This window comes from Strix uralensis, chromosome 12 (assembly GCF_047716275.1).
Source record: "Strix uralensis isolate ZFMK-TIS-50842 chromosome 12, bStrUra1, whole genome shotgun sequence".
In the NCBI taxonomy this organism is placed as follows: Eukaryota; Metazoa; Chordata; class Aves; order Strigiformes; family Strigidae; genus Strix; species Strix uralensis.
Window position 1 is genome coordinate 13,356,750 of NC_133983.1, and position 12,573 is coordinate 13,369,322.

The window sequence follows — 12,573 nt, forward strand, 5'->3', positions numbered from 1 at the left end:
GGCAACTTTCAGAAGTTCTAAAACCAAAAGTCTTTGCACTATATGGATCATTTGTTTCAAGCCTAGCATTTACTTTCAGCCAAAAGTAAAGAAACCTGCATTTCCAGTTTTTTTCTCAAATCCTATTAGAGGAGGCTCCTTGTGAACAGCTATTGGTTTGCTTCTTTTAGAACTTGATGAAATGCAAATAGAATCTGAAAACACAAAGCTCATTTATTTATGTTTTACCCTAGGAGCCCGTAAATACATCTAGCCATGTGAACTATCTAGTGGCCAGGTTAATTTTAAAATTGCTTCTTTCAGAGAACTAGCAAGTTTTAATAGTCTAACAAGTGTAAATTCATTTTAGATTTTTAATAACTTAGAAATAAGTTTGATCCTCTACTCTTCAAATAGGCTTAGTTCCCACTCTTGTCAATAGCAACTTCAATATTTCAGCAGTTAATATTGGTACCAGGAGCCAAATTTTAGGACATCCTTAGGTTGAACGTTAGAGTAACCAGTGTTCACATTAGATATTACTCATCTGGCCTTTCCAAAACACTCCTATGTCAGCACACAGAAACATCTACTGAATGGACAATGTTCCATTTTGAAAGCCAATATAATAATTTTGCTATGCATACAAAAAGTAGCAAAAGACCCTAAGGCTTACTCCTTAAGTCAATTACCAGAAAACAAAGCAAAATTAAGTCAGGCACAGAGGCTAAAACTACATAAGCTTTGAACCTATCACCTCTCTTGCCAGAAGTGGAGATAAAGGCAGGTCACAGGCAAAGGGCAACCTATCAATTAATGGCAAGTTTAAGAGAAGTGAATTTATCCAAGCATTTTTCACTCTCTAAGGGAATTGTATTGGCTAGATTTTTGTTCTTGGAGTTCCATTGTTGCTCCAGTTGCAGAGAAACAGACACTATAGGAGACTATTGCAGATGAGTATCGGGGAAATTTTCAGTTCTTCTGTGTAACAGAGCGATGGATTGTTGGAAAGCTACAGGACTGTTTGCCAAGCAGTTAATCATGGGATCTAATAGACTCAAGACAGGGTCAACACAAAGCTACTCCTGTGGGAACAGCCACATAAGAAACTGTCTTTAAAAAAAATTTGGAGGACAAAACATAATATGTGAAGGTCAAAGTCTCTTCCAGTTTACTTCAAATTGTAGGAGAATTTGGTGGCAACTGTAGCCCAGCTCCAATTAGATGTGTGCTACCCTGCTATTCCTATATCACTACTACATGGAATAAATAAGGCTACTGATGGTCCTTTCCACTGTGGAGCACAGATCTAAATGATCTTGGAAAAAGCAACAGCATAGTGACAATACCTTTATTTGATTTAAGGTGTAAAAAGGATTCGTTACAATATTCAGCAAGGTTCACTTGCCATTATCACTACCAATAAAGCTGATGAAACAGAGCAACACAAGATAGTCTAACATTCAGCTCATTTGCTACAACATAGCAGCTTTGGAAGTGCACCTTATAGCAGGCAGTGACTCTATAGAGCTACAGCATTAAAAAAACTTGAGGGAGATTGACAAAGCATCCAGCAGTAATTTATGCAGCATGTTAGAGGAGTGGTTAGGCAGACTGGGAAAAAGCAATAGCTAAGAGGCTTTTAAATAATCAAAAAAAGAATAATTTTGTTGCTCAGGCAAAAGAACTAGGAAGTCATGACACATACCTTAAAAGATTTTCAGCACCAGCTCTCATTCTTACTGCTCTTAAGATCTGTTGGTTTAGGACAGCTCTTTGATTTTGCAGTTTGCTTCGACCAGTCTCAGCAAGAGGATTACACCCCTAGAATTAAGGAAACAAGGGGTTTTTGTTACTGTTAGAAGAGACTGAAAAGGAAGTAACACTGAATTTGAATGAACTTTAACGGGCATGGGTTCTGTATGAATACAAATTAACTACATTGACATCAATGATGAATGACAGTGTTTCTTTTCTCAAACTTGGTCATTAAAAGCAAAAGAGACTCCACGACCAATTTGACATTAAAATCCAGGCAGAAAGTATTTGTTTTAAAGTTTAAGTACATGTGTGAGCCAGTCTGTTTTCCCCTACAAATCTTTTGAAGCTATTTTCTAATTACAACCAGATTTGACAGTGTTAAGTTTCTACGGGTTTCATAAAAAACAGTATCTGGCAAGGCAGTAACTCCTAGCAAAGCTTCTGCTTAACCTTTGCAAAATATCAGAGTTCCATACTTAAATATACGCAGCCTTGAAATACAACTTTATCAAAACCAGGCTTTGGCAGCACCACTGCTCACAGTTTTAAGAGCCTTTCTAAGGATCTCTACTCTTGTTCCTTCTGGTACTCAGACGTTCAGTACAGTTCCTCCTACCCCTCCTTCCCCAGGTTCCTTTCTTTCCATCTCAAACTTATTTTTGGCACAATACTGCTTATCTGCACAGCTCTTCTTCACACCCAGGAAATACTCTTGGATCTTTTAAGTCTACCCTGACCTAACCCAACAGCACCTTTGCATACAGCAACAGAAATGTGAAATATGAATAAGCCTTACAAGTTATTTCATCTGTATATGTTCACAGTGCCAGATGCAATGATTTATACACCCATTAGTTTTTCTTGTTACCTGTTGGCCAAACAAAAATTATATATTGACAGCTCAATATCAGCTAAGATGGGAAATGGAATAATATGAGATGGGATAAGATAAAATGGGATATGGAATATAGAGCTTGACAGGGTAAGATGATGATTATACCTTCAGATAGTCATCAAATCAAGCCCTTAAAAAGTAAAGCAAAAATTCCAGAATTCACAATTCCTGTGTACGTGCATTCCTTACACAAGCACAAGACTCAAACTACTGCAACCTGTGTTTGAGCAGGACTGAGCCATTGTATTCTGGTAAGCTAAAACTGTTATAGATGAATAGGACTGCATGTTTGTCTTTTTCTGGTTTTTTAGGGAAACACAAACACAAGGTTAACACCTTTTTTAAATAGAAGTTTCACTTCCACTTTATTATTTGCCCCTGCCCCCCCCCCCCCCTTTTTAAAGTATCGAGTGTGTCTTTAAATACTAATACTCATTTATAGCCAACCAGCACATCCCTGCAGTCTTAACTACTGATTCTGAAGCAAGTAAGACCACTTTGTTTTAAGGCTTACCCTGAAATAAAGCATGTCCTTTTGAGTGGCCTTGTCAGGTATCATTACAAAGCTTATCAGCATCCTACTGGATCGTGCATTACACAAGAAGGAGGCTCAGATCTGTCTGATACAAGTCTTCCCTCAAGTACTCCAGCCACTAAATTATGTGCTATTTTGTACCTCTCCCTCTTAGTTTTAACTAGAAAAATTTGGTTTTGATATAACAGCATTTAAAAGTCTCTCAACAAGCTCTAATTATGAGTGGTCAGGCAATGACATACCAGCACAACAAAAGCAAGTATTTAAATAGAACATCAAGTTCTAGTCACCTGTTTGAAGTTCAGTTCTTATCTGGGTTGGCAGGTGAAAGCAAATTCACTTGAGAGTAGAGAAACGAGCTGATCAATTCAGATTACACTAGTTCAGATGAGAAAGCACATAGCCCAATATTGTTAATTTTAAATCTCTAGTTGAAAAGTTTGTAATAAACAGGTAAAATGACAGGAAGCTTGTGCAAACATCTTCAGAAGCACCATTTGCCAGATAACTTGAAAAAAACATGCTGCATTAAATTACTCTTATTGCAGAAATGTTTCTGCATTGAAATACCAATTACAGCAGAAGCCCAAAACTTGGGTGTGGAGTATATACTCTCTGCATGAGAAAGCACTAGCAGCAAGCACAATACACAGAAAATTAACTTCTTACTGGAGAGGACACGCACATGTAGCAAACTCATTCATTCATCTCAGATTAAAAGTAGTCCTTTAACTACCAAATACCTTATGCTCCTTTACACATGTTTATGCAGAGACATAAGCATGACACACTTAAAGGTACAACATGGTCTTGTATCCACAAGTTACTTTCTGCTCTTTGCCTGTTTCTTTTTCTGGGCTGCCACTGTTTTTCCTACTTTGCTTTTTCTTCATTGTGTTATATAATCTTTCTCTACTACGGGTATTCAAAGTCTTTTTCCATTCTGTCCAAGCCATTTTTCATTTGAACCTTGCCAATTATTTCCTCTTGTTTTTCACATTCGGTTTGAATACTTGATTCTCATCTTGGGCCTGTCATTTCTATATCCCTATATAGGTCTGTGATGCTTTCTTCCTACTTCTTTCTCAACAACTTAGTCCAATCATCCTTCCTAAACATATCCTTGCCCTGCCCTTGTCTTCAATTTTCCCTGTAAAGCTGCAGCTTCTTTCCAGAACTCCCTGCCCTTCCTGTGTGCCAAACAAGTTTCATGACATCATTCAAATACTTCTTTACAGCTCTATTTCTGGGAAATTTTTCAGGAAGATAACTGCCTGATTCCTAAGTCCATGAAGCTCTGTAGAAGTGGTATGTTTATTTCAGTGCACCTTTGATCAAGCTCCAGCCCAGAAATCAAACAAGCTCCCATTGAACAATGAATGCAAAACTGTGCAAAGAAAAAGTGGCAGAGATGTTTCCCTGCATTTCAGGACCAGCCACTAAACTCTGTAGGAAGCTTTAATGCAAAAACAGCCCTGGGGCCTAAGAGGACAAGGCACTGAAGACTGAAGTATCCGTATCACCTCCAGTGTGCCTGGAAGCGCTGCACTTTTGTCTCCTTGTTGAAAGGCTTCTTATGGATAGAGGAGTCTGTTTTCAGGATCACCTGCTGCAAGCACATACCTCCCATTTAATTCTTAATGCCTGTAAGGAACTCGTATTTTACCTTTTGGAAAACATTCCTTTTTACAAGTCCTGGACAGGGGATGGGGACACTCAGCCAGTTTGTGTTCATTTGCAGGCTTAAACTCTTTATTGTAATCAAGCTGCCAGAAAACTCATGGGTAGGAGTCTGCATAGAGGACAGTGAAAATAACCAATATCTGCAAAAAAACATGGGAAATATACAACCTGGGGAAGATTTCCCCTTATGTAAAGCACAAATTTTGTGTACTAAAAGTTGTTTAGCAGACAGGTCCAAGAAAGTGCTTAATTTTGTTTTCCTCCATGTAGAAGATCCCTTTCCCAGACAGCATTTGCACTTGGTTCACATTTGGACAATCCCAAGAATGTTAATGTTTAGTTCATTACAGTATCTGGCAGCCAAACTTCCCAGCGGTTTCCACACCTACTGTTTCATTTCTCATCAACAGGATGCTAGATGCTTCGTTTAATTACTGTTTATTTCTTTGCCAAGCCGAGACAACTTGGAAGAGTGAACTGGATTTTACACTGTGGGTAAAATTATTAAATACACTAGTGGTAAAATTATTAATTAAATAGCAACAAAAGAATGGTTATTACTAAGGAAGTTGCAAAAATGACCAAGAATGGAGTATGATTTAAGCTTTCATTGCATGCATTTGGGGGGGGGGGGTGGGACGACTAGTAAACTGAGTAACTTTGCTGTGAAGACAATCCAAATAGTAAATTCAGCTATCAGTTTTAGAGCCTTTTTCCCCTCAGAGCATAGCTGCACTTCTTAAAGAAGTGCTTAAAGTGGTTAAATATTATTATCCTTAGCTCCTGAACCAATAAAAGCTTGTTAAAACCTAAATTCAGTTAGCTAGTTACTTTATTTCTTCCTGCTTGGTTGAATAGCATTGTTGAACTGCAGAATCAGGAACCTGGTATGTTTTTAATATATTGGTATCAGAGGCAAGACCTGCACAAGTTACAGATTCTTGCCATATGCTATTTGTGTACCTATTCAGGTAACAGAAACAGACACTGATGTTAGACAAATAAACATGCACCTGATGAAGGCTAGCCTGTGCAGGGCCTGCATGTTTGCTAGCAACCCTCTGACTCATTAATGGAGTGTGCTGACAGATTCCAATGGGATCGCTGCTCATCTCTTGTTATAGCTAATGCCTGAGTTTAGGTGGCAGGATATCCCCCAGGTTTTATTTTTAAGTTTACAAACATTATCCCACACACATATTTGACAAACAGTTGTATTACGAATGCCTGTGGGATCTCAGTGTGACACCGTCTCTGTCAGACCAGGCACAGCCAGCTCAACAGCAGGAGCTCAAGCAGAGCTAGGAAATGGCTGACTGACTGTTCAGGGCTCAACGTGGGATTTTGGGGGAGATTTTATTCTACAGATCACATGGCCAGAGAAGGTAGCTAGGCAAACCTGTAGTCAGGTTAACTATGGATGGACAGTATCTTGCCTCTGTACAAGGCACCAGTGCTTACTGAAGGAGCCTTAAAATTTCCCAGTCTAAGGAGTATAGGCAGTATCTTTCGGTTTTTCCAAGTTTAGGCTCTAGGCCTTGAGAAATTACCTACCACAGAAGGAAGATAGCTGTCAAAAGTATGGGCCCCAAATAAAGAAGCAGTTGTATTTAATTAGGATGCCAGGCAGTTCTTTCAAGACAGAAGTATTTTTTAATATCAGAAATCCAGTTGTGATGGACACAGAAATCACAACTGTTTGCCAGACAATGAGTAATCACAGAAAACATTTGAAATTAACATAAATATGATTTATGAAGTAGTGGTTTGAACTTTTAAGGTGAGCCATACGCTGTCTGAAGGTGACACAGAGTTGAAACTGGGTGTGCCCTCTTACTTAAAATAAAACATTCCTTTCCAGCCAGTGCAACCTGTACTGCTCGTCAAGCCCAACAGTGTACGCAAATGGCCATATCCTCCAGATATTTAAACGTGTGTGTAATTTAACTTATGCACATAACTTCTTTGGCTGTAATAGCAATTGTAGTAAACAGCATGATTCACAGCAGTATTTCTAGAAGTGATCCTAAGTCCTGCTAAATTATTATGTTTATTTCCTTACCTTCTTCCACTACTATAATTAAAGTTTCTCTTTGCATGTTTCTACTAGTTCAGTTTTGAAATTTTAGCTATATACTGTAAGTCTTTCAATAGTAGAAGTTTTATCTGAGTTTGAAAAAAAAAAAAAAAGGAGGAAGATCTGGTCTCTCAGAACCTAGTTACTTGTGTAGACAAGTATTTTACAGTTCTAAGTGCCTGGCCCCAGAAATTAATATAAAGTTTTAGAACTAATTATTGCATTAAATTCCAAATATGTATTTCCTATACAATATTGCATCTTGCCACACCACTCACTAAGCAAAATGAAAATTAGTATTTCATCAGAGATGTTGTCTCTTGACTAACGAAGTTTCAGATGATTCTTGGTTTCACATGAAGGCCTACTTTCAGTTTTAGGTTTTATTAATTTGTATATAATGAGTGGATATGGCATGACAGGGGTATGAATCATAGCAACATTGTTTCTGTCCTGCCAGACCAGTGGAAAGAGAACAAATAGGCAAATAAATATTCCTGTGTCAATGCTAATGTTGATGGTTGCCTGGCTACTAATGACTAAAAAGAACCACAGGTAAACCCCAGTGGAAGCACAGGTGTAGCAGGTTGGTAAACTGATACATTAACCACAGTTGGGGGGAAGCCCTGCAAAAGAAACTCCAAAAAGCTAAGAGAGAGTTAATTAGGGAAGTGCTGATTCACAAGCTGGTTACCATACCTATCATCATTTTCAGCCTGGTGCTTCATTTATGGAACTGCTTGGTTTCTGTTTTTAGCCTTTTACCCTGACAGGAAGGACTAATATATACTGTCTTTCTTTCTGAATCATCAGCTTGGTCTATATGATAAGTATCTAGCCTCACAGACAGAACCAAAGCTTTAAGAAAGGGAAGAGAAGATGAGCATCTTCATTAAACTGATCAGAATCTAAAGATTCATTAAGCTAGCTGTCCTACTGCTCTGCCTCTATGTAGCACAATGGACTGCTATACAAAACCACCAAATTGAAAATGGGATGTTTAGTGCTGTACCAGCAGCTGCGTGAAGAACTACAGGAGGGGTAACCTTGGAAAATGAACTATGGCTTTTTCTTATCATTTATTGCAACTTCCTGACTGATTAGGGAATTTGAAAAGTTACAGTCTGCATAAGGTGTTACAAATCAGTAAACCAAATGGGAAAGATACAGTAGAAAGAACTTGCCAGGTTTCTTGCTCTGCTCTTACCCACCCAAACAAACAAACAAAAAAAAACAACAGGGCAGGCATAGCTCTACTAATAGATTACCATGCAAGTATTGGATCCTGTGACTGGATGAGTATTACTTTATAGATATCCTGAGTTCTGTATATTGACCCATTTTGGGGATATATTTACTTTGCAAAAGCTTACTGGTTAAGTGGGGTGGTGTGCTGTAATAAGAAAAAAAACAGAGGAGAACAGCTTGAAAAAGAAAGCTGTTTCTCCCACAAGAGTTCAAAAGTAACTAAAAATACAGGAAGAGGTCCAAGAGGCCAAGCAATCACAGAATCATGGCAGGGTTAAAGAATAAATTCCCCAGAGGTGGGAGAAGCATCTCGCATAAGCAAAGCAGCACAGGAGGATAGATTGCTGAAAAAATCTTCCTGTTTAAATGCCTTGCTCTACTTTTAAAACAAATTGTTCTTTGCTCTTATCATTAGTTTTGTCATTATTTTCTGCTGACCGCAGCCTCTTTCATAGGGAAGAAAGACTGGGAGCGGGATTCGGATGGATGTGCCGGCTATGCATGGCTGATTCACAGGTTGCTGCCAGTAATAATGAAAGAATGTGAAACTCCTGTAAAGAGGTCGAGGCATGAGCCTGACGGTCCAAGAGTACTCACACCACCCAGAAGTACAGGTACAGTTTGCCTTGGCAACGTACCATAGAATATAGTGAACTAAGCTATCCACATGTGACAGTTGAGATAAACAAAACAGTAGCAGAACCAGTTCCCTGGTGTGTTATCTTCCCAGAAAGAAAAAAGTTGTAGACAGAAGTTCCATCTTCTTTTTGATGAAAAGTGAGGTGCTTTTTCCACTTTGCCATATCCTGTTCAGGACACGAGCAAGGATTTTGTTGTTGTTCATTTTGGTTTTAAAACTAAAATCCTTCTCACAAGTTTGGTTGCAGCTAATCAAATGGTTAAAGAAGATTGTTTTGGAGGGGAGATATAAGGGGAAGGGAATAGGGTCAACATTGACAGAGTTGCATACACCCGGTGTGTCCACACAGGTAATTTCCTTAAAACTAGATATTTAAAAAAAAAAAAAAAAAGAATGAAAAAGGCATTTGAGCTAGCTCAAAGCATCTTATAGGTTTAAGGAAAATTTAATTTTGCCTATATAATTATGACAGGCCTTTGCCTTGGGGAAAAAGGAGATAACACACAGAGATGGGGTAAGGGAAACAGGAAAAGCTCCCTACAGAGCAGCTCTGACATCACTGGAAGGGAATGGAGAGAGGGAGTCTGAGGAATGGTGCAAGTGGACTGCAGTAGCTGCCACTCATCACATCCACAACTCACCAGGCAGTGTCACAGCAAGCCTAACTTTCTAGTGTGGCAGAAGTCAAAGCAGGAAACAGGGCTGTGCATCTGTTTCCCCATTTCTGGTCATGGCCCTTTACATAGAGCCAGTCATAGTTTTACAGGGCCTCCTCCCTACAGGAAAAAAAAAAAATTCACTAAACAAGAATTAAGTAAATAAGTTGGTTTACATATTGCATCTTGGGGATACTGATGGTTGTTTTCTGGTATGCTGTATTTAAGACTTCAAAAAGCATAATACACAAAAGGGCACTATACAGACTTTGAGCATGCTTCCCACAGTAATCCATTCATCAAAAGAAAATATCAAAAGTCTAAAACAAATGGACATTGTATGAACTGCTCAATTTTTCTCAGTTATAAAATTTCATTGTGCACAATATTCTTGAAAAGTATGGAAGGCAACCTCATTGTGTAAATAGTGCTTGGAAGCCCTTTTTGTGATACAAAGCAAGTGTTTTCACCTTGCTCCACAGCTTACAGAGTAAAAAAGTCAATTAAGTAAATGTCTTTTGATCTAAAACCACGAGGATTAGCCTTGGAAATTGATGTGAATCTGCACCAACAAAACTGGTAAGCCAACCCTCAAATCCTTTCAGGAGAACAAAAAGTAGTGTGATTTAAAAGGAGAGGGAAAAGCAATACAAAGGAATTTGGGGCAGGGGCAGTGGGGTGGAGACCCATGGACACACACGAACAGCTCAGTCACATGATACCACCTAGCACACCATTCAGATGAACATGTAGGACCCAAAGATGCTATGTGCAAAGCATCTCCTTGGGTTCACAGCTTGTATCTGTTCAAGATTCCAAAAGTGGTTTGGGTTTTTGGTTTGTTTGGGCTTTTTTTCCTCCTCCCTTCTCATAGAACTACTGAGTCAGAATGAAAGCTCTGATCTTTGAGACCATTCAACTAATGTATAACAAGGAATACTGGTTTCCTGCTTACATCTAACTTATAGGGACAGAAGGCTTTGAGGATCTAGACTGATCTGAAGTTTACAACTTTAATAAAGACACTTATGAGCTGGATGAACCTATCAAAGGTCTGAGTGAACAGAGGGAAGAATGTTCCACTGCAACACTGGCTCACCCAGATTTAATATCAGATTCATATCTATTTTCTACTGCTTTAAGATATAAGTAATGCAAAAGTGGGAAAGATGCTCATGATTAGGTATAAAATTGATCTTACAGTATTTTCATATACAAGAAAAACTTCATTCCTGTTCGGCATATGGGGTTTACACTGATCTATTACTGTTTCAGTGAACTTAACCCTAACACACAACAATTTAATTGAAAATAAATTCAGTCCTTTAGCAAGTCTGAGTGCAGAAGATATACTCCTCTCATGACTTACGAAGCACAACTTGGCTATTAAACTTCAGTTAGTCCCCATCAATGAAAACAAATAGGTGGAAGAGTTGGTTTATCTAATTTAACGACCCTGACAAGTTCATGAAAAGTCAACTTTTTTACTAACATGCCTCAAGGCAGCCTACAAGCATCCCATACTATAGAACACATAGCTGTGAAAATGCTAAATAATTACAACTTTGCCACACTTCGTGATTTCCTGCTACGGACTACTAAGAAAGAAGTTATTACTCACCAAATATGATAGTAGGATTACTCAGTGAAGAAACCAGACAAGATTTGGTCGAAGTTTTGTTTCAGTCTGTCTAGTTATTTATACAGCACTACTGATTCCTTGCAGCATGGTTGGCACAGGTAAAACTTTGCTCTTTTCAGCTGCAAACAATTCCTCTGCTAAAGGGCAATATTGTTGCTTAAGCTCCTGGAGGCTTATGAATTTTGACTACTGGGGGCAAAAAACCAAACAGCTAGGGCAACAGAGCAAGAGTATGTGCCTCCCTACCACGCAATCCCGGCGGTAGCTGAAGTGCATTGTACGGATATTTTTTGTGCAGAGGTGAGCAGCAACAACCTGATGTGTAACGCGCTTTTTTTTTTCCTCCATAGAATAAACAGTTTGTGACCTCGGATCCAAAATCTACATCGTGTACCTACACCCCTATTTGTAGCCCATCACCAAAAGTTACAGGCGCGGGGAACTTAAAAACAGCGAGGAAAGCCTGATTCAAAGCTCCCCGAGAAGGGCACTTAACTGCCCTTCACCTCCAGTGAAGTTCACAGAAGCCCACAGGGCTGCATTACAGGCGGCACTTAACTGTAATTACTGTTGTGCAGAAAAGAACTCGGGTGCAGGTTGTGGCAAAAGCCGCCCACTCAGTCTGAAAAGTAATTAGGGCAGATGTTCATTAAAAACTTCCTAACAAGTCTGTTAACTTCACTGCCTTACTCCAGTACGTTTTCTTACAGGTACACAAGGCAATTTACTGGAGAGCGAGCGAGGGGACGCGGCGAGGAGCGAACAGGAAAGCGCGCGGGGTGGAGAGGGGAAAGAAGGGAGATTTCACTTATTTCGCAGAGGTATGAGTGCTCCTGTCCTGCAAGGCGAAGCCTGGCCCAGGGACAGCGGAGGGTCGTGCCGCTGGCGGTCCGGCCTCGGTCGCCCGGGACCCCGCGGAGAGCCCCACCCGCGCAACGCGAACCGCGCAACGCGAACCGCGCAGCCGGGGCCCGGCCCGGCAGAGGCGCTCGGCTGGAGCCCAGGTCCCCACCTCACCCCCCTTCCCTCCCTAGGAGCAGCTCCCCGCGCCGCGGGCTGCCGCGGGACGGAGCTCTCGACGCTCCGCCTGGAGAAAGCGGCCGGAGGATCGCCAAAGCCCAGGTGCGGGGGGGACCCCCCAAAGCCCCACCCCTCCCACCTTCCGAAAGTAGCCGTCCTCCGCCGGCTCCGCCGCCTGGCAGCCGCGGGGCGGCAGAGCGTCCGTCATCTCCGGGCGAGCCAGCCGTCCCTCCGCCGCTGCTGCTACTGCTGTGGGGAGCCGCGACCCCGCGGGAAATGTCGGCGCTGCCCCACGGCGCCGCCCGGCTCCGCCTCCGGTCGCGGCGGGGAGGAGCTGCCCCGCCCCGCCCCGCCGCCCCTCCACCGCCCCGGACGGTCCTCGCAGCCACCCTCAGGCCGCTGCCCGTGGGACCCCGCGGCCCGGCAGCCCCCGGCAT

General features: G+C 41.0%; 1 protein-coding gene across 2 annotated transcripts in view; it reads right to left on the reverse strand.

The window, feature by feature from the left end:
- RHPN2 (rhophilin Rho GTPase binding protein 2) overlaps positions 1–12,368 on the reverse strand; it is a 30,193-nt gene extending 17,825 nt beyond the window's left edge. The window contains exons 1-2 of one of the 2 annotated variants that reach the window (XM_074881776.1): positions 12,276–12,368; positions 1,688–1,803 (exon numbers count right to left, since the gene is read on the reverse strand). In XM_074881776.1, coding sequence (XP_074737877.1) covers positions 1,688–1,803; positions 12,276–12,344 — 185 coding nt within the window. In that variant the 5' untranslated portion in view covers positions 12,345–12,368. Of the gene's footprint in view, positions 1–1,687; positions 1,804–11,675; positions 11,681–12,275 lie in introns of those variants that run through there. The other variant, XM_074881777.1, reaches the window with a different exon arrangement.
- Between the last annotated feature and the right edge of the window lie 205 nt (positions 12,369–12,573).